Below are 21,600 nucleotides of genomic sequence, written 5' to 3'. Positions count from 1 at the left end.
CTACTTCTGAGCGAATGTGCATAGGACCACATTGCAAGTTTCCTAGTCTTCTGTAGTATGAAGGGAGAGATGGGAGAAAAAGAACCTTCCCCAATGCTCAGGATCATGTCCTGCAGCGTCAAGCATTTCAAAACAAACAGCTCAAAGTCACCTAAACCTTTCTTGGCTATTTCTTGTGAAAGTTTTATCCCACCACCATCACCTGTACTTACCTTCCTAGATGCTAAACTCCTGCTGCCCCTTCTTTAATCCCAAATAATTCCATTAGCAGCAACTGGAATCAAAGCAGAAAGCAGACATGTGGAGGAACATATAGCTATTTATTAAACTTTTATTAAGTCTTAATTTGTTCTGAACATCCTCCCTACTGCAAAAATGAATCATACTCTTTGCTTTCACTGTTGTTTATGTTACACTACCGTTTCACAAATATTTTGACAGGATGCTAGATAGGCTCCTTTTCTTTTGGGGTAACAAGAAACAAATGGAAGGGGCTCGAGTCTAATGACTTTGTTCTAGCCAGGCACAACAGCAGGCTGACAGCAGGTATGCACAGAGCAGTTGTTCTAGGGATGCTTGCTCCAATACCTTCTTCCTCCTCCTTCCTGTTATGTATGTATTCTGTGCATCCTTTGCTTATTTAAGGGAGCTACAAGAACAAAAGCCCCCATGATAAACCCGAACACAACTCTTTGAAGTGACAGTTCTCTTTATTTTTGGCTGCAGATTTTACCAAACAGAGTAAAAGTCATCAGGCCTCCTCTCTACACATGTGCAATGAAAAAATGATTAAAGCTTTTCTGCCCCAACAGTGCCATCACACACTTGAATAATTGAAGAACTTGTTTGCTGTGTTTCCTCGTGCAGCATTAGGAAATAGGATGTGCGGCTAAGGCATCATTCCTTGGTAAATAGCAAAATAAATTAAAAGCTAGCAGGAAAAACAAAGGATACAGCCATTTGGGCTCCACCACCCACCAGGGTATGCTATCCAACAGGATAGGTCCACTTACTTTTTTTAAGCAATTCTGCAAATTTCACAGAAGGAAGCAATCCAATGCTACCCAGCAATAGAAGGGTTTCATATGCAGCTGAGGATAGTTCCCCTACCACCCCACTTATTGTAGCTGCAATTGTAGCTGAAGGGTAGCTGCAAGCAGGAGACACATCAAGAGGACTAATGAATCCATTGCTTCCTTTTGTTACCAGTATGCTGCTTTTCTAAGTTGCAGATTCCCAACTTACTCCCCACAAGGCATAGAGCAAGCTGCTGTGCACTTGCTGTAGTGGAAATCAAAGCCAATCCATGCCCCTAATAAATACAAAATTGCTCTCATGCCCTCCTGTTTTCATAAGTGTATCCAGAAATCCTTAGTTCTAGGAACTAAGTCCAGCTAAAACACATCAAAGTGATGCAGGAAAAACTGCTAGAAACTGAACAGCAGAAACTACCGTATTTCTTGCCAGCAAGGTTTACAATATAGAAATTCTTTGTCATCATACTGATGTGTATAGTTTTCTCAAGGTAGCCAAAACATTTGATACAACAATCCTTATTCAGAAAAGCAGGAACAATATTTTGGGGAGTTCTGAAACAAGATGGCTGGTACCATTATAACATCTTATCTGACTTCTGATGGTTTCTGCATGAGTTTTGAAAGATGGCTGAAACAATTGAATAAAGGCAGAAATATACAATGTCACTGACATCACTGAAAATTTGGGTGTTGTGAGAATTTTGGGGGATATTGGAAGGGGGTGGGATAAATGGCCAAAGCCAGAACTGCCCAACACTTCAGGGAAGACATGTAACTTTCCTACGACTCAGCTCTATTCTGATCAGCAACAGAATAAGGCAGTGCAGAAACACAGAGGTAAATACATTCTTTCTGTTGGGAAAACCCTATGTACAGGCTTCCCTCCCCTCAGGCACTGAGAGCAAGTCAAGAACGACAATAATTGGAGATTGGCAGGTCACTTCTGGGACAGCTTAGCAATGAGTTCCTTCCATTCTTCTCTCTTGCCTGTTATGTAGGAGGGAGTAAGGAGCTGAAGCACTGGCTCCTGCTGTCCACGGAAAAATTCCTGACACAGAGCTTCTGTGTTACAGATTACGTACATCCCACAGTCATAGCTATTCTGCTGGGCAGGGGCCTTCTCCTCTACAAAGGCAACTTTGCCTTTCTTGCCGAGAAAGACCTCCAAATTCCCTGCTACCCGTCTGGCATGGGCAGAGTTGCTCCTGGTGTGGGAATCATAGTGAGCAAAGCGGTTTTTGTCTTGGAAGTAAACTAGTAGGCTCCAGTGTGTGCCGCCAGCAGCCTGGCTGGAGTTGTCGTTGATGGCCAGGAACACTATTTTCTTGTGGAGGAGGTTCAAAGGCTCTAGAAATAGGGCCAGCTCCTCTTGGCTGCTCGTGCACTTGATGAACTGAGCCACCTCGGGGCCAACGAAGCACACTTGATCGGAGAAGTCTTGGAACTGGTCGCTGGCAAAGTACTCAAAGGCAAACCCGATGATGTGGTCGTTGAGCCAGCAGGGAGGATCCAGCAACAAGACATCTGATTGTCTCAGCAAACTGTCCATGTAACTTAGGACAACAGGGTCCATTCTATCCAGGCAGACTCACGGCGGCCAGAGAAATACCAACGCCTAAAATAATCAAGGGTGAAAAGAACAGATTACTATTAAAATAGGTTGGGCTTTTCTCATTGCTGAAGACGACCAACTCAGTCATGGAATTGTGCCAGTTAACCTGCTGAGGGTCGTCTTAGCCTCCCTACGTGATTATGATCGCCACCAAACTCCCCCCCCCCCCAAGTTTTCTGGCACATGCAGAAGAGGAAGAAACAGCATTTAGTCTCCCTGAATTAGGGAAAAGGTAAGAAACAGTGGGAGAAGAATCCTTTTCATACTCAAACCTGAGCATAGGTGAGGGAAGATCCTGTCCCCCTCTCAAATTCTGGGAGCTTGCTGGAGAGCTTGAGGGTACTGTACTGGAGTACAGAGAAGGAACAAACAGCACAAGACTCTGCTGTTTCTTGCCTTCTCTAAACTTCTGCTTAAGTGGGACTGGATATGTGCAGTTAGGCATCCTTCTTATTAAAAGACCAGGGATTCTTTCCCCAACCATCATTTTTGTGGATGCTTGTAACTGATAAACATAAACAGGAGAACCAATTTGTTCAGCTACAACCAAAATAAAAGGGACAGGTTCACCTACAGTTGCCATATTTCAGACTAATCTAACTTGCAGGGTTGTAGTGAGGATAGAAAAGGACATGTATATCACTTAAGGTTCTTTGGAGGAAAGGAGGAATATAAACTTAAATAAACTACATACCAGAATAACAGACCAAAGAAACAAGCCTAAGTATTGCAAATAAGGCCATGTAAAACGGGTGGCGCTGTGATCTAAACCACTGAGCCTCTTGGGCTTGCCGATTGGAAGGTTGGCGGTTCAAATCCCCGCGACGGGTTGAGCTCCCGTTGCTCGGTCCCTGCTCCTGCCAACTTAGCAGTTCGAAAGCACATCAAAGTGCAAGTAGATAAATAGGTACTGCTCTGGTGGGAAGGTAAACGGCGTTTCTGTGCGCTGCTCTGGTTTCGCCAGAAGCGGCTTAGTCATGCTGGCCACATGACCCAGAAAAAGTGTCTGCAGAAGCAGACAAACGCCGGTTCTCTCGGCCTTTAAAGCGAGATGAGCACCATAACCCCAGAGTCTTTCGCAACTGGACTTAACTGTCAGGGGTCCTTTACCTTTACTGAACTATGTAAGTACCACAATACACCACTATAAGCAGTAACAACCCACTACAGTCGACGGGAGGGGATGAGGTGCAGCTTCTATTTTTAAGCCAATACTAGAATCTGCAAGGCTGTATATGTTTTGTGCCTAGTACCAGAGACACTACCTGTACACTTCCTCTAAGATGGTCAAAAAGGCAAAAGTAGGGGAAAAGTCACAGGTATCAAACCACTTTAAAGTAAGTAGTTTTATGGCATAATTTACCAGCTAGATCAGAAGTAAGATATGATATAGTTGATGACGCACTGATTCAAATGCCAACGCTTGCTTAAATAGAACACATCTACTTAGTCGATCATTAAGATGGCTCCTTTAAATATCCAAAATTATTTTTAAAACACAAGAGGACAGCCCATGGCACTATAGAATACACCCTAGCAAGTGATGGACTTATGATGCATGGTTTACTTAAAAACAATTCCAGAGAACTTTCCGCCTTTCTTCTAACAAACCCACTAGGCAGCAGGAGAGAAAAATTCCACAACCGCCTTCTCTTCTATTCAATAGACTTTTTCAAGATTTGCCTTCAGGCTGCAACTAGACATTATGCCAGGCATGGGGCTGCTGCTGAAAATGACAGCCCCATGCAGAGTCTTCTCTCAAGAACATTTATGCACACTTACAGATACCTTTCCTCCATTTCTTCAGTTCCTGCCAAAGCTGCCAGTTGTATGGTGCAGGAATGAGGAAATGGTGGCATGCTGCCATGTGTAAATGTACCTAAGGAGTGCAGGACACATGGCTGCAGTTTTTAGCAACTGTCCTGTATCCAGTATAACTTCTAGTTCCATATTAACTGTGGCATCCAACATTCTCACGCTGCTTCTCTAAACTGAACTGTATTTCCAGATAAACTGGAAGGGATTCTGGAGTGCTCTCGTTATGAGGAAGGTTGGCAAGAGTGCAATAGGAAGTGAAAGCAGAAGCCAGGTAGGAAACAATAATCTGATATGCAGGGTGCTCCACGACAGGTGGTCTAACATCAACTGGACTTGAGAGCATATTTTTAATTACCAGTACTAATGAGCCCCAAATTAGCTCTGAAATCAGAGACTTGTAGAGTTCAACAGGGCTTATTGGAAAATTAATGTAGCCGTGAAATTATTTGAGGCTTCATGTTCTGTAAATATCAATTCTTTATCACCCAGGATCTGGTCCAGCCTTCTGAAAGCACAGCCTGCGCACTGCAAACACTGTCCCTCTGGCATGACTCAGTGCAAACCAGGGAGCACCCACCCAATTCAGCAGGAATGAAATCAAATGTGCTGGTTTATTTACTCATCAGGAAGGAAGTGGGACGCTTCTAACTGCAGTATAAATGATTATGGGACAAAGAAAAGTCAAATTTACCCACTACTTCTTCAGATGAAACAGTGAACCTTGTTAAGATTTGTTAGGTCAAAATTTAAGCAATATCCTTTTAAGATCTGAACAAGGAAACTAAAGTGATATACCGTACATGAAACATACTGGATGCATATACCAGTGGGAGGGAAGATCTGCAGGGAACCAGGTTTTTTTTTTTTTTTTTTACTCTTTTAAGTGTCTAGAATTTTCCACGTTTGTCAAAATGAAATGTCTTACCAACCAATGCACAAGGCACTGATCATTCCAGTTGAGCGTTATCAAACATATAATAATAAAATATAAGGGGAGCAGTTACAGTTACCTAACACAACTTGACACTCAGCCAGCTCTATTCTTAATCATCCTTGAGATTCAAAATAAGAAAAAAGGCAGGGCTGGTTCTGATGTTTATGGAATCATCCTTTGGCTGCAAAACATCTTTTAATACACATGAGTAATCCTCAGAGTTTGCTAGCAGATAATACTGGAAACTACTGCTGGAGTCCTGAACTGCTGTGCCTTATGGAATCGTACACAAGGCTATCTATTCTCAATTCCCCCCCTCCCAACCACTTGAAAATTGTGGAGGATCTTGGTGGATTACTCAATCATCTTTCTTAATGCTGAGTGTATATATTCACAGGTGAAAAACAACCCAAAGCAATCTCAGAGAAGGGGTGCTGACCTCACCGTTCTTTAACTCTCTTTGCAGGTGGGGATATGGGTTGCACTGAAAGTCCAAGTACCAGGTGGGTTAAAGGTCTCAGGCAGATGGCTGAGAGTTAATCCTGCAAAATTATTCTTGTGCCTCTCCACAGGAGCTTTTACACCAACTTGATCGCGCTGTAGCTGTGCACAGCTACTCAAAATCATCAGCAGAAACCCCGTTGCACCCTTAGCCACCAGGGATTCCACAGGTGGTTCAAATCACATGACTTCACTTAATGCTGGGGTTTAGTACTGACCGGTGGAAAGACAGGGCCAAGGCAAGGAATAGCTAATGTGTTCAGATGCTGGCTAACTTACTGACATCTAGCTGTCGTCCCCGCCCCCTCCACTCCTGCAGACCACCTGAGTGGAGCTCATGGACCACTGGTGGTTTACAAACTACAGCTTGAGAACCCCTGTTCTAAAGAAAGCTGAACAAACAACCCATTTCACAAAAGAGGTTGTTTCCTAATTGCAGCCATAAGTGCAACTTTCAAGACAAGCTTTCAGTTTTCAAAATCCTTAGTTCTTCTTCTCCCTGAGACCAGGCATTTTGCACTAGGAGAGGATCCCTTAATTCTACCACAGCATGATTTTTGAACAAAATACTTCAGGAATATCTAATGGCAATGGTAGAGTACTTAAAGTCTAAAAAGTGATAGGATACAAAACTTTACCATTAATCCAAGATGTGATATTGTTATTATTACTATCATTATAAATAAGATGTGAGATGCCTGCTTGCCACTACATACCAATGATAGATAAACTACACACATTTTTAAAAGCATTATCAATGCTATGTGTGTCTTGGCTGTGAAAATTGATGAGGGACACTGAGCAATGTGTGACGATCCAGAAATAGAAATATGAAAGCAATAAATCTTCCATGGATGCAAATATGTTGTCTCGGGCCAGTCCCCAAGAAATAATTATCAACCTTACCAGTCTTCACAATTAAATAATCTACCATTTTCCAAGATGATTTGAAAGGGAACGTCCAGCATTGAATCCTAGAAGATTATGATTACAATCTCTTCTAATGTAAGAGTAACCTTGAAATGCCATTATAATCTATTCCTGTGTCAAGTGTGGTGAAGAAGTCAAGTCAAGGAAGTTATTAGAGGCAAGAAGACTTCCTTCAGAAAATGGAAATCTTCCCCAAATTAGAAGAATAATTGAACTACAAATATGCACCCGCAAAAAGGTAAGCAGGTAATTAAGGATACAAAAATAGAATTTGATGAATATATTGCTAAGATCATTAAGACCAACAATAAAAATTAGTTAAAAACAACAGAAGCAGGAAACACTCTGGTGAGGTGGTTAGACTGCTGGACAAAAAGGAATTTAAAAGTTGTGCTGAAGGAGAATAAAGACATTGAAGAAAACCTGATGAATTATTTGCCCCTGCCTTACATCTTGTGAAGGGCAGATACCTGTACCTGAACTGACTTTTTGCAGGATGGGAGGCTGAAGAACTGAGGTAAATAGTGACGACAAAATAAATGAACTTCTAAACCTTATTGACAAATTAAAAATTAACAAGAATTACTCCTGGGATTTTGTCTTTTAACACTTGCTTATAAATGATTTAGAATTAGGGATGATCAGTAATGTAGCCAAGTTTGCTGACAACAGAATTTTAAAAATAAAAAGAGATTGCAGATTGCCCCTAAAGGATCTTTCCAATTTGAATGAATGGCAAAGATGTTTCAATATAAAGTTAAGTGTAAAATGATACACACTGGGTCAAAAAGCTCCAATTTCACATACATGCTGATGGAGTCTGAGCTGGTGATGACTGGCCAGGAAAGGGATCTTGGTCATGTGGAGAGTCCAAAGAAAAAAATGCACCAGTGTGCAGCAGATATGAAAAAGGTTAATTCCAGGCTAGGGATTATTATGAAATGAATAAAAAACAAAACTGCCAATATTGTAATGCAATACAACTACATCTCAAAAAAGGATATTGTAGATCTGGGAAAGATGCAGAAAAAGGCAACCAAGATAAAATGGGAGGTGGAGCAATTCCCATATGAGGAAATGAATATTTTGGGGGTTTTAGGTCAGAAGAAAGGTGCGAAAGGAGGAAAGATGTTAGAGATGTGAAATTATGCATGGTATGGAAAATGTAGATAGAGAGTTCTTCTCTGTCTATGGTAAGAGATTCAGGTCAGACGGAAGAAAGGAAACCATTTAGAGGTTTTCTTACAATCAAGTGCTATGTACATTTTGTTAAAGAAAAATAAGTAGCACTTCACACAGCACATAGTTAACCTATAGAATTTGCCGCTACAAGATATGCTGATGGCCAATGGCCACAAACTTCAAAATTTAACCACCAGGCCTTGCACAGCTACAGAATTAATCTGCATTCTGTTCTTTGCTTAAACACCTGCAAACTCATGTTTACAGCAATGCAGTAGCTTTTCAGTTTTCTCCCAGAGCACATAACTGGCAGTCTTTTGCATACATTTGTTCCCAAAAGCAAAGAAGCACTGCTCATTCTATTAGCTGTTACTTGAAACCTCTTGACAGTGACTCACCATATAAATCCCACATCTAAAGAAAATCCTTGTTAAACAGCAACTCAGTTTCCTGGGAGATGTGACAAAGCATATGGTATATGCTATAGAACGGAGAGGAAATGGAGCCTACAATTAGCAAGGGGGAAAGCATGCCAGGGGCTTTTTTAGGCCCAGCAAGTTTCCCACATGGTGGCAAGGTAGAAATGTAATTGCTGATACCCAAAATTGAGCCTGGAACCTTCTCCAAACAAATCTTAGTCTCAAACACTGAGCTGTGGCCTCTTTCCTAACAGGTAGCTCTTACAATACTTCTGAAAGATGCTCAGGCCACACTCCCTCAGAAAACACAAGTTGATAGTCTGAGGGTGTTAGTAGGTCTACCTTTGTCTTTGGAGACTAAAGTATATTCTGTGGCAAGAAGTACCTTCATAAGTTGGGTTGAAAACACCAGTCATGGCCCTCGGGGACAGAGACAGCCTGGCCACAGTTAGCCATACTTTGGTAGCATCTCATTTGGACTACCATAATGAGCTGCCCTTGAAGACTGCTCAGAGACTGCAGATGGTTGAAAATGTGATGGCTAGATTGCTAAGTAGGGCCAACAGAAGGGAACATACCCCTCCAGTTTCAAAATGACGATATTTGCTCCCAGTCTGTTTCCGTGAACAATCTAAAGTGCTGGCTTTAACCTTTTCCAGAGAGGTGATTATATTTGTTGGTTGCAGCAACAAAAAGGAAAAAATAAGTATTGTGACAAAGATTTAACAGATTTTATTACAGTATATGCTTTTAAGGACTAAAAGCCACTTCCTCAGTGAAAGTGCCACAAGACTCTTTGAGGTTCAAACCTATCCCAACTCTGTAAGTTAAGATGGGTGGTGAATGCAGAAATGACACCAGAGGAAGAAAAGCTCTGTTTTTCAGGGCTCTTTTTCAAATTTTGTATATAATACCATAACTACCAAGGGAATATGGCCCAACTCAGCAGAGCTTACTTCTGGATGTAACACAACCCTATAGGTGGTTGCTCAGATTAGTCTGTCACAGAAAAATACAAACCAAAAGTATTGTGTCACTTAAAGATTAAAATATTTATTATGGTACAAGTTTATACCACAACAAACTATTAACATGAAAAATGGGTGCTTCTCTCCTCTTCAATCCCACTGCTTGTTATTGTTAAAAAACAAAACCAAACCATGAGTTCTGGCACCTTAAAATGCCAATAGATTTATTGTGGCCTGTCAAGAGCATTTATATGCCATAAGAAGCTAATATCTAAGGATGTGATGCTAGTTATACAGTATACAGAAGCTCCATTGTTTGGGAACACAACCAGGAGAGGGCTATGCATTTCTGAACATGCAAAAAATGGTCCTGTTTAGATAAGCCTACCAAGATGCTTAGAAAGTTGAGATAATTTCAAATCTGTTTCAGCATTTTAACTTTTGTATGCTCTAAAGTAGGGTTATGAAGTTTTCTTGATTTTACTGCTTTATCTTTTGCAAACCGCTCTGGAGGTTGAGTCAAGCGGCCTTTGACTGGATCTGGTACAGCGATTCCTAGAACATTGCCTGCACCAAAGCTAAAGTATCGCAGCAGCAGCAGCAACAACTAGGTAACATCACAAAATCCAATTGAAATGCAGACTGGCTGCGGCTACTTATGCACTGATATCTACGTAATGAACATTAGAAATACAGTTTCGTTATTGGCGGACGTGAATCTATTCATGAAGGTTTCTGGAATGATTAAGTCAAACTTTATTTCATTTTGAAGACTAGCATCCTGGAGGCCAGGGGATCAAGTTCTGGCAGCGAAAGGCCACCCCCCCCCCACCCCGCCCGGCTGAGCGGAGGCTGCGACCACCGACCACGGTCCCTGACACCGAGGGACGGAGGGAAGCGCTGCCCAGAGGCCGGCGGGGGGAGGGGACCCTCGCGACCCACCGTCCACCAGCTCTCTCCCTATCGTCCTCCTCCTCCATAATATTCTACCCCAGAGGCAGGATAACTCCACACGCGGCGGCGCCGCCGTCGCTCCCCACTGACACACCTCACGGAGGAAGAAGACCTTACCTGGCGCCGGCCTCATTCTCCTCACGACGCTCTCGCGGTGGCTGCGGGCGGCCGTAAAGCGCGGCGGGCTTAGCAACCCAAGGGCTGTCAAACAGGAAAGCAACTTCCCCTTCCCTTTCCTCCCCGCGCTCCCTTTCCGCGCAAAAGGAAAGGGGAGCTCATTAACATACGGGACCAATGCGCCCCAGACTGTGGTGGTGAGGCGGGAGTGGGAGGCGCAGCTGCTCCGGCCGTTGCCGCCCGTGCGCCCCCTCCCTCGCCCGCCTTTGAGGTGCGTGGGCGGGGCTTAGCGAGCGGGTTGGGCTGGGGCGCGGCTGTGGGGAGGGAGAACGAGCCTCGCTCGCTCGTGCGCGCGCGCGACTTGGGCGTGTTCTCCTCACAGCTCGGCGGAGGAGGGGGCCCGAGAGAGAGCGAAGGGCGGGGATTGATGAGCGAAGACGAGGCGTGATTGGAGAGGAGGGCTTTGCGCGTGCCTTCGTGTGTGTCTGTGTGTGTGCGCGCGCGAGGGAGGGAGGGGGCGGGAGGCAGAGGAGCGAAGCGAAGCGGCGTCTCCCTCACAGAGCGGCGGAGGGTGGGGGCGAGGGAAGGGAGGCTGAGGAGCGCGGACGCGAGGCGGCGGCAGCAGCAGCAGGAGGAGGCGGAGACTGCGGCGCGGCGGTGCTGGCGGTCGTCGTCGTCGTCTTCCCCTCCCCGCCTCTCGCAGCCCGTGAGGGGGCACGATAAGCGGAGGGATGCGGCGGCCCCGCCCGACCCACAGGTGAGGCGCCTTCCTCTCATACCTCGGAGTCCCCGGGCTCCCAATCCTGCCGGGTTGGCGGCTCTTCCTTCCTTCCTTCTGCTCCTCTCAGTGCAGCCGGTTATGAGGCGGCGGGGGGCGACGAGGCACCGCGAACGGAGCCCTTCGCAGCCGGGCTTCCTTTCCCCTCACGGTCTCCGGTCGCCGCCTCGGCACCTGCGGCTGTGCTAGGCGGCCGCCCCGACGCCTCCTGCTTCCTTCGTAACCTGACGGGCGGGAAGATAGGAAATGGTTGGGAGGAACGGGGGAGGGGAGGGGGGACCTAGTCCTAATCCTAATCCTGATTCTAATCCTGACGGAGCGGGTGGCTGAGCAGGTTTCTAGTCCCTTGCGTCCTAAGCGGGGTGGGAGGGAGCTGCGGGATGTTCATTCATTCCAGGGCATCGGTAGCCTTCCTTCTCCCTCTGCCTTCCGGCTTTGCTGGATCTGTCCACCGTCAGGGGCTCCCGGGTTCCTCTGCATGTTTCTCACGAAATGTATTTAAAAGATTCCTCCCCCAGCCCCCCTTCTAGATATTACCTTTCCCCCCCCTTTGGAAACTGCTTGCAAGGTCATGGAGCCTTCTGCTTCGCTACCCACCCCCATCCCTGCGGTGTGGATGTAGTATGAGATCATCCATTTTTGGAACCCTGCTACAGTGTCTTGTATTTCTGGCACTGTTGGGGAAAAAAATGATGGTTGCTGTTGCATTGCATGTGTCTGGGGCTGAAATCTGGGCTACAGCTGCTCCATTGTGATCCAAATGAAAAGATTCCCGGCCAGGCTGGCTGATAAAAGAAAAGAAAAACCAAAAACACTTTCCCCCTCTCCTACGTGATATAGAGGGTCTTTTGCCTGCATCTCTTAAATTTCAGAATTCTCCACTTCCTTAAGACTTTGTCAGTGAAAACTTTTGTATTTCAGTTTTTTTCTTTTATTCTTTGCAGCTGTGTGTACTCGATAACAAAGCAACCTTTTCTTATACTTCAGTGTAATAGCAGGATTTCTGGAAGTAGCTATGACTCTTAGTTTAGTCTGTGGGTTTGCTGTGCAGTTAGAACACTGCAGTATGGAGACAAATCAGTACATTCTGTCACATCACTGCTAAGCAGTGTTGGACTGAAACATCACTGTAAGCTATAAAGGATGCACAGAATTTGTTGTGGGTATGTTTTCCTCAAGGGTATTTTCAACATGACTCTGCAGTGTGGATAGCATTGTATATAGAGCTTTTGGGCTTAAATGTAAAAATCCTTTAAAATGAAGCATCAAGTGTGAAAAGGTTTATATCCTGGGTTAGCCAGTGTTTGTTTTACTCTTTCAGTAATGACAAGCCATGCAATCCCCACTCTTTCTTGTGTCATGTTGTGCTTTTTTTCTAAGCCTTCTTAAAAGCAGGCTTTAGTGACCGGGTGTTTGGCAGCAGCATCAACAGAAAATTGGCTCAATGCCGCCCTACCCCAGCCCACCCCAACCATTTCAGCAAGCTTCCCTTTTAATACACAAACACACACATTTCAGTCTGTGCACTCCACTGCTCTTGTACATAGTGTATTATGTCTCCTGACCCTTTCCCCCTAAAAAACCCTTGATCAATTTTCTGCAGAAATGAAATTAACAAAGCTCCCTTTTAGAGGAGGAAAAATGGTTATACAGCAGTGTAGGAGAATGAATGTATTACTCTAAGGAACTTGCATGTGAGTCCTGCAAGGGTGAAAATGTAGCTCAGGATCACTTTGCAGGATGGTGTGGATTTTTTTTTTAAAAGGAAGGGACCACAGCCTTTTCAAAGTTAAGCTCTTCTAAATCCATTCGAATTTGTGGAATTACTAAACAAGCATTTGACTTTCTTCCATCAATACCAACAGAATCGAAAAGTTATTAACTTTGGGTGGATTATGTTTAGCATTATTAAGCATGCAAGTCCATAAATAATCCAGAAAGAAGTACAAGCCTTCCATGGTAACATGCTATGGAAACAAGACCAAATAAATTATTTTGCTATTTGTCCTCAGATGTTGAAAATTTGTACAAAAACTAGAAATTGTCAGGCTCTTTAAAATGACTAGTCATGCTGAATGGCTTGCACACATTAAGCAAGATTTTTATACTTTTATTTATCCAAACAGCTGGCCACCATGTGGTATCACAAACTTCTTTCTACAGTTCTCTCAATTCAGCCAGGCTTTCTTATGTGACATTGGCAATGAGGTAGGAGACTGTTGTTGAGAAACACAACTTGAAAGCCCCTTTGAGTACATAGAATTAGATGCACTTTGCTTTGGATCCTAGCCTCAGTTTTGTTGATTAGGAAAATTACCCAAGACTTACATAACAGGTCTGTACCGGCTGCATTTAATATTAAAGAGAGCCACATATAATTATGTACTGCTAGTATCTAGCAATGTATGTTTTACATAAATTTTATGTGATTTAGTTATCATGATGCAAAAATAAAAAACATACTTATTTTCATTCATTATATTTTCAACACAGTTGTTGAAAGTCCTTCAAATCAAATAAATACCTGCCTGTATAACTCCCCCAGTCCTTGCAGTAGCTCTGCTTTAGTAGATACTATTGAAAGTGTTAGCTATAAATTGATACCAAACCTACTGAACTCAGACAAAAGCTTTGTTAATTTTTAAATAAAGACAACCTATATTCCATATATGAAAAGTGAGGTTATAGAATTACATGGCAAGTTGTAGGAATCAGAAAAGGTAGATATGTTTTAAATGTGTACTTATTAGTATAATAAGCACAGAGTTACAAGCAAGCAGCTAATATTACTAACTGTTCACGGTTCAGGTATTTGATGCTACAATCAACTAAAAGAAGTTTCTCTGTTCCTTTCATATGAATTTAATAACTATACCATACAGTGTTTTTGTATATGCCTGCTAAAGATAATAAAATGTGTAAATGAAACTTAATCAGCTGTGCAGTATACTAACCACAGCGACCATGTCACTAACAAGCACCACAGTGCATGAGAGCATCTGGTGTAAGTTGTTTGGTTTTCATTTAATGTTGTTCATCACCTAAAAAATAGAAAAAAACTAAAGAAAGATAAGTTTGTCAACTGTATCTCCTTTACATGTGGCCAAAAGTCTTTATTCGCTGTATAGTTTGCAGTGTCATACTTCAATGTTTAAAATCAAATTTGAGCATGGTTTGGGAAATATTTGCTGATATTTTGAAAATTATATATAGTAAGGTTTGTATTCATATAATTGTTTAACTGTTTGGCTTTAGAAAAGCTTGAAAGCCTTAGTTGATATGCAGCTAAGTCATACCTAAGTGTATCTTCTCCATGAATCAGCTGAATATCACCTTGTGTTTCAGTAGATCTAGTAGTTTTTTCATGAAGTTATGCTTAGGAGGGTAACTTAGTATATTACTGTGGCTGTCTGATTAAAATGTTGCATTTTTTATGACTTTATCATGAGAATTCATATTGATAATTCATATATATATTTATGGAGTTTTGCTAATGTCTGCTCTTACAGTGTTATAGTATGGCAGCAACTTTAGGGAAAGTTGTGAAAGAATAGACATAGCAGCTAAAAATATTTACTTAACAGGAAATTGAGTGCTTTGTTTCATCTCTTGCTTTGACTAATGATAGTCACCCATCAGGTGGTTATTACACAACTAGACTTTAGTATCATTTTATCTTTGCTTCAGTTTTTACAAGAAATCTTAAGGATAGAAAATGACTTTTTGCTTCCCTGCCAAAGTTTATGTAATGGGGATTCTATACATATGTAATATTCTCATATACGGAGCACTGAGGCTGAGGTGCCAGATAGTAGACGTGTACATCTTTATAAAGGGTCACAAAAGGTGCTTTGTCCTTAAAGATGAAAAGTTCTATTTATGCTTAACTTCCAGTTGTGTCTTACCATAAGTTGGTATTTGGTGTTAATATGAATGTAAGAAGATCCCTGCTATGTCAGATCAAAGGCCTATCTAGTCTAGTATTTTGTTCTCATGGTGGCCAACCAGATGCCTATGGGAAGTCCACAGCTGAGTACAACAGCGTTCTGCACACTTGTGAATCGCAGCAACTGGTGTTCAGAAGCATAGTTCTTCTGACAGTATCACCACCATGTCCAGTAGACATTGATAGTCTAATAAGGCATGAATTTGTCCCAAATCTATTGTAAAATCCAAGTTGGAGGCCGTTAATACATCTTATGGCAGTGACCTCTATAGCTTAACATTGTGCTGTGTAGAGAAATACCGTATTTTTTGCTCTATAAGACGCACCAGACCACAAGACGCACCTAATTTTTGGAGGAGGAAAACAAGAAAAAAAATATTCTGAATCTCAGAAGCCAGAACAGCAAGAGGGATGGCTGCACAGTGAAAGCAGCACTCCCTCTTGCTGTTCTGGCTTCTGGGATAGCTGCACAGCCTGTATTCGCTCCATAAGCCACACACACACCCCCCCTTACGTTTTAGGAGGGAAAAAGTGAGTCTTCTAGAGGAAAAAATACGGTACCTCTCTTGATCTGTCCAACATTCAGCTCAATTGGATGGCCTTGATCCTGGGTTCTGGTATTAAAAGAGAGGAATAGAAATGTCTCCACTGCATACATTTTTTTTTTTACATCTTCATCATGTCCCTGCTTAGATGCCTATTTTAAAAACATAATTATCATCACTTTACACATGCTTACATTGAGTTGCAGTTTTAATGCCCATTCACTCAGTTTGGAGAGATGTTTTTCAAACTGCTTTCAATCCTTGCTTGTTTTTTACTATCCTGAACAATTTGGTGTTATGGGCAAACCTGACTACCACACTGATCACACCTAACTCTGGGTCATTTATGAAAAAGTTCAAAAGAACAGGACCCAATGCCAATTCTTAGGGCTTACCTTTTTACATCCCTCCCTTGTAAGAACTGTCCATTTATTCCTGTTCTCTGCTTCCTGTTCCTTAACCAGATATTCATAAGATGACATCTCCTCTTATGCCATGACTGCTAAGGTTAATTGGGAGTCTTTAGTGAGGTGCTTTGTTGAATTTTCAAATTCTAGGCACATAAAGCAACTAATTCACCTTTATCTATATGCTTGCTGGCATTTTTAAAGAACTGCAAAATGTTTGTTGAGCAGGACTTACCTTGGTGGAAGCCATGCTCATTCTACCCTAGTAGAACTTGTTCTTCTATATTCTCGGTATTTTTTTTTTATTAGATTTTTTTTACAAATTTCTCTTTTACAAATTATTCAAACATAACCATATTTGCCAAATTACAAATTTTTGACTTCCACCAGCTCCTCCCACAATCCTCATATTTTATATTTATTACGCATTTCCTTTATAATACAGTGGTGCCCCACAAGACGAACGCCTCGCAAAACGAAAAACTCGCAAGACGAAAGAGTTTTCCGTTTTTGAGTCGTTCCGCAAGAGGAATTTCCCTATGGGCTTGCTTCGCAAGAAGAAAGCCCATAGGGAAATCTCCGGGGACCTCTTTTAAATGCTGGCGGTGGGGAGCAAAGCCTTTTGCCCCCCTCCGGCCTTCAGAAGAGGTCCAGGAATGCCGGCGGGGGGCCGAAAGGCTTTGCTCCGCACCGCCAGCATTTTAAAAGCGGTCCGGGATAGCAGGGAATTGCGCTGCGCTTTCCCACTATCCCGGACCGCTTTTAAAATGCTGGCCGTCGGGAGCAAAGATTTTCGCCCACCGCCAGCCTTCAGAAGAGGTGCTGGACCTCTTCTGAAGGCTGGCGGGGGGCGAAAGTCTTTGCTCCCCCTCCCGCCTGCCTTCCCAGGATAGGGGAGAAGCGCAGCGCGTTTCTCCGCTATCCCGACGGCTTTTGAAGGAGACTTCTCCGCTGTCCCGGGCGATCTTAAAATGCTGGCGGGGGGCAGCGAAGCCTTCGCTGCCGCCCGCCAGCATTTTAAGATCGCCCGGGACAGCGGAGAAGTCTCTGCTGTCCCGGGAAGGCAGGCGGGGGGGAGCAAAGACTTTCGCCCCCCGCCGGCCTTCAGAAGAGGTCCAGGACCTCTTCTGAAGGCCGACGGAGGGCAAAAGTCTTTGCTCCCCCCCGCCTGCCTTCAAAAGCCGTCGGGATAGCGGAGAAACGGCAGAGAAGTCTCCGCTGTCCCGGGGGCTTTTAAAATGCTGGGGGACGGCAGCGAACGCTTCGCTGCCGCCCGCCAGCATTTTAAAATCCACTGTCCCGGGGGCTTTTAAAATGCTGGCGGTCGATAGCAAAGCCCTCCTGTCCCCGGAGCTTGCGGGGCGGGAGGTGGGGAGAAGGGCTTTTCTTGCCACCGCCAGCCTTCAGAACAGCCTTCTGAAGGCTGGCGGTGGGGAAAAAAGCCCTTGTCCCCCCCCCCCCCAGCCTTCAGACCTGGTCTGAAGGCGGTTTCCATAGGAACGCATTGATTGATTTTCAATGCATTCCTATGGGAAACCGTGCTTCGCAAGACGAAAAAACTTGCGGAACGAATTAATTTCGTCTTGCGAGGCACCACTGTATATTGCCAGTTAATAATATCCTTTCATCTCTTTTTCTTTTACAATACCCTTTCTCATCACAAAGCTTCTTTAAAACCGACTAGCGTCTGTTCATCACAGATATTTTCCAGATAAATCGTAAACTTTCTCCAGTCCTCAGTGAACTTGTGATCTTTCTGGTACCTAATTTTCCCAGTCATTTTATCTAGTTCTGCAAAGTCCATAAGTTTCATTCTCCACTCTTCCACTGTCGGTAATTCCTCTTGTTTCCATTTTTGGGCCATTAAAATTCTTGCCGCAGTCACTGCATATTGAAAAAGTTTGTAATCACTTCTGTTAATTTCTCTTCCTGTAATTCCTAACAAAAAAGCTTCTGGTTTCTTTACAAATGTATATTTAAACATCTTTTTCAACTCGTTATATATCATTTCCCAGAAGCCCTTCACCTTCCTACACTCCCACCACATATGGAAAAAAGACCCTTCCTTTTCTTTACATTTCCAACACTTATTACATGTTTTGAACATTTTTGCAAGCTTAACCGGGGTGATATACCATCTATATACCATTTTCATAATGTTTTCCTTTATCGTCATACATGCAGTGAATTTCATATTTTCATTCCATACTTTTTCCCAGTCTGCTAATTGTATATTGTAACCGGATTTCAGTTATATTCTCGGTAATTGATTGATTTGATTTATTGTATTTCTATGCCAATTTTCATTCAAGTGAATCTCAATGTGGCTTTAAAACAATAAATAACAGTAACATAGCAAAACATAATAGAACATTAAAAATATAGCATAAATCATATAAAATAATTAACAGATCATCAACAAAACAATGATAATCTATAAAACACTTAACAACTAAAAAAAAAGCTAAACACACTTAACAGCAAAAGTCATATTATATGATAAACAAATCAATACAGCATAAAACAATATTAACATTAACAAAATAGCAAAAACTACAAAAATAAGCTAAGCACTGTTAAATTTATACACACACACTCCATGCCCCCATAACTCATAATCTTTCACTCTGTTCAGTTCAGTTCATTGAAATACGTTCAGTTCAGTGAAATACATAATACATGTTGTTAGGCCAATTCAGCCAGATGTTGCACTGGTTGGGGTCCTTGGGTAGTGGGCCATGGTGGAGACTGGGGTTTTGGGGGGCTTATAAGTGGTAATGTGGGTGTTGACTCTAGGTAGCATGCCTATGCACTGTTGATGAGGAACTTGCCCCTGTTGCTCTTAATAATCAGGAGCTCCATTCCAAAACAAAGTCTGAGATGAGCCTGTCCCTCTGGAGTAGCGAGCTTATGGCCGCACTCAGTGTAGAGGTTGTCCAGGAGGTCCAGCAGTACTGCCACGCTCAGGATGATCTTACTGTGCTACAACCCATCCACCAACGGCTGTTCCAATTTCCTCAGTTGCTCCTTGGCTGATGTGGTGGCAGAGGAGGCAGCTGCGGCTGCTGAGGGGAGCGAGTCGGGCAGCCAGCTGAGTCTACCATGCAGGAGGGATGGGCCACAATAAAGGCGGTGAGGGTGCCTCAGCAGGGTTCTGGCAGCCTAGATGAGTTGCACCTTGATCTTGGCATTCAGGCTGCTGCCCATGGAAGGCGTAAAGCAGGGGTGTTGGCCAGCAGGGGTGGAGGATGAGATGTTAATTATTGGTGGGCTTCTTCTGGTCGTGGTCTGAAGTTAAATCCTTGGGGCAATGCAAAAGGCAAGGTCCAGGAACAGTACAAGGTCACAGGGCAGTCCAGAGAACGACTAGGTTGCAGGATGAGGAGCTGGTGCAAGTATGTCATTCCAGTCCTTAATTCTACCCTTAATAATGTTTTCCACCAGTTTCCCCAAAAGATGTTGGAACAAGCCAGCTGGTCATTTCCTGGATTCCTTCTGGGATCCCTTTTTAAAAATCAGTACTACATTGGCTGCTTTCCAGTCTTCAGATACAGAGGGTGATCTTAGTGACAAGTTACATTTTTTTGTTAGAAGATCAGCAATTTCATACAGTATTTGAGTTAAGAACTCTCTAAACCTATCAGTTTGTTGGTTTTTAATTCATCAGTAAGGCCTATAATTTCATTTCCTATCACTATTTTTTGCCTCAGTTCTCACACTCCTTTCCTCAGGAAGTTAGTTAAGGCACAGGAGTCTGCCTTATACCTGCCACTGTGGACAAATGCTAATAATTTTGCTTCTCGGCAGCCCCCCCCCCCCTTTAGCACACCTTTGACTCCCTTGTTGCCCAGAGGTCCAACTGCTTCTCTAGTCAGTTTTTTTTTTTTTTTTTGCTTCTAGCATGTTACTTTCCAATCACAGTTTTCTTGATCATATTTTTTTTTTAATGTTTAGCAATGTACTCCTCAAAAACCATTGTTTTTACTTCCCTCATTGGCTGCTGGCATTTATTTTGCCAAAGATTTGAGTTCCTTTTTGTTCTCCTTTGTATGAGATATCCATTTTCTGAAGCTTCTTGCATCCTTTTAACCCTGGGGGTACCTTTCCTATATATTCAAACTGAGCTTCTGTTATTGTGGTTTTCAAAAAGACTCCAAGCATTCTGAATATATTTGTCTTTTCTGCTTTTCACTTTCAACTTTCTTATCACTTCCCTCATTTTTTTGGAATTTCTCCTTTTGAAGTCAAATTTTGCTGCTTAAGACTGCCTTCAAAATTGTTAATTTACATATGTTGAATTTGATGGCATTATGGTCACTGTTCCTCGTACCAGGTCTTGGGAGTCATGGTCCTTCTGGTCAGGTCAGTTTTATAATCTTCTAGGCATATTCTTTTAGGGTACCTATCTCTGAGTGAAACACATATTTACCCAATATTTGTGAGAGTAACAGAAGTCATTCATTAAAGCATCCTTTGGATGTATCCCTGATTTCATTATCTATATCAAGGTCACCCTGGGGATTTTGGTCAGGAGCGTGACAGTATGACTCCAATAGTGAATTACTGTCAGAGACTAATACTACTGCCCATAGTGATTTCTGTAGAAGATTCTTCTCCTTCTCCTATTTCTAGTTTGCTGGACTCCTCTGACCTCTTTGATGTATGCAGTACTGCCACCACCAGTGCTATTTCCTCTGTTCTTCTTATACTGTAGTTTGTATTCAGAGATAATAATGTCCCACTGGCATTTTCCATTCCAGCCACTATATCTATACTCTGGTTTAAGACCAAGCATGGCACCTTAACCCTCTTGACATAGAGGCTTCAGCATTAGCATAGAAACACTTATTGAAGACTGTGTGCCTTCAAATGTGTTTGATGTGTGAATTTTGCTATATGGCCCCTTGGCTCTTTTGAATTGCTATCATGTGGCCTGCACTTTCAATGCCTAGTTCTGCTTCTTCCCTGTTTTTGATAGTCATAAATGTTTTCACTCTTATCCCTTAGAGGCTGTGTGTGGAATTCACCATGTGAATTTTGCGCCTGACTATCGGCCACCTGCAACCAAGTGAAAATGCCTGGGCACCAGGATGGCACCTGATGTACTCACCATCTGGAGGTGCATGCCTGGGGATCCTTGGATCTTGCCTTTCGCACAACAACACATCCTTTAGAATTCCATCTGTGATATTTTATCTGCACGATCAGACTGAATTTCAGGAACCAAAAAGTCATATTGAATTATTTTTGTGCCATCTTACCCCAGAATGGCAGCTAGACATTCCATTTTGGCGATTGTAGGTGCAAAATGTGTCTGGCGTCTTGTGAATTTTGAATGCTGCTTCTAACAACGCTATCCCAGTTAGTATCCTTAGTGAGAGGACATTGCTCAGCCCCCAAGGAATGGGTCTCTTGTAGGGGATCATTTCCCTCTTTCTCAGAGTGATGCCCT

The 21,600-nt window shown here is 43.0% G+C and overlaps 2 protein-coding genes across 21 annotated transcripts in view; one reads left to right on the top strand and one right to left on the bottom strand.

Annotated features, from left to right (window-relative positions):
- Positions 1–301: 301 nt before the first annotated feature.
- On the bottom strand, positions 302–10,802 carry SENP8 (SUMO peptidase family member, NEDD8 specific). Of its 2 annotated transcripts, none has more exons than XM_083712944.1 (2): positions 10,473–10,802; positions 302–2,652 (listed from the first exon to the last, which is right to left on the bottom strand). In XM_083712944.1, the coding sequence occupies exon 2, from the start codon at positions 2,608–2,610 to the stop codon at positions 1,975–1,977; it is 636 nt and encodes a 211-aa protein (XP_083569070.1). In that variant the 5' UTR covers positions 2,611–2,652; positions 10,473–10,802; the 3' UTR covers positions 302–1,974. The 2 variants fall into 2 exon arrangements, with proteins under 2 accessions (XP_083569070.1, XP_083569071.1); XM_083712945.1 differs by lacking the exon at positions 10,473–10,802 and adding an exon at positions 9,012–9,031.
- A 116-nt stretch (positions 10,803–10,918) lies between these two features.
- The window catches only part of MYO9A (myosin IXA), a 177,933-nt gene continuing 167,251 nt past the window's right edge, over positions 10,919–21,600 (top strand). For 11 of the 19 annotated variants that reach the window (XM_083712356.1, XM_083712355.1, XM_083712354.1 and 8 more), the window contains exon 1: positions 10,986–11,229. The gene's annotated coding sequence lies outside the window, so the exon portion shown is untranslated. Of the gene's footprint in view, positions 11,230–13,376; positions 13,459–21,600 lie in introns of all 19 variants that reach the window. The other 8 variants (XM_083712350.1, XM_083712362.1, XM_083712361.1 and 5 more) reach the window with 5 other exon arrangements.

The sequence above is a fragment of the Podarcis gaigeae genome (genome assembly GCF_964106915.1).
Source record: "Podarcis gaigeae genome assembly, chromosome: 14".
NCBI lineage: Eukaryota > Metazoa > Chordata > Lepidosauria > Squamata > Lacertidae > Podarcis > Podarcis gaigeae.
Note: the sequence above shows the minus strand (reverse complement) of the source record. Positions and strands in the feature narration are given on the sequence as shown.

Bases quoted from the DNA above. Each gene is read 5' to 3' on its own strand.
- SENP8 (XM_083712944.1), bottom strand. From the start codon at position 2,610: ATGGACCCTGTTGTCCTAAGTTACATGGACAGTTTGCTGAGACAATCA.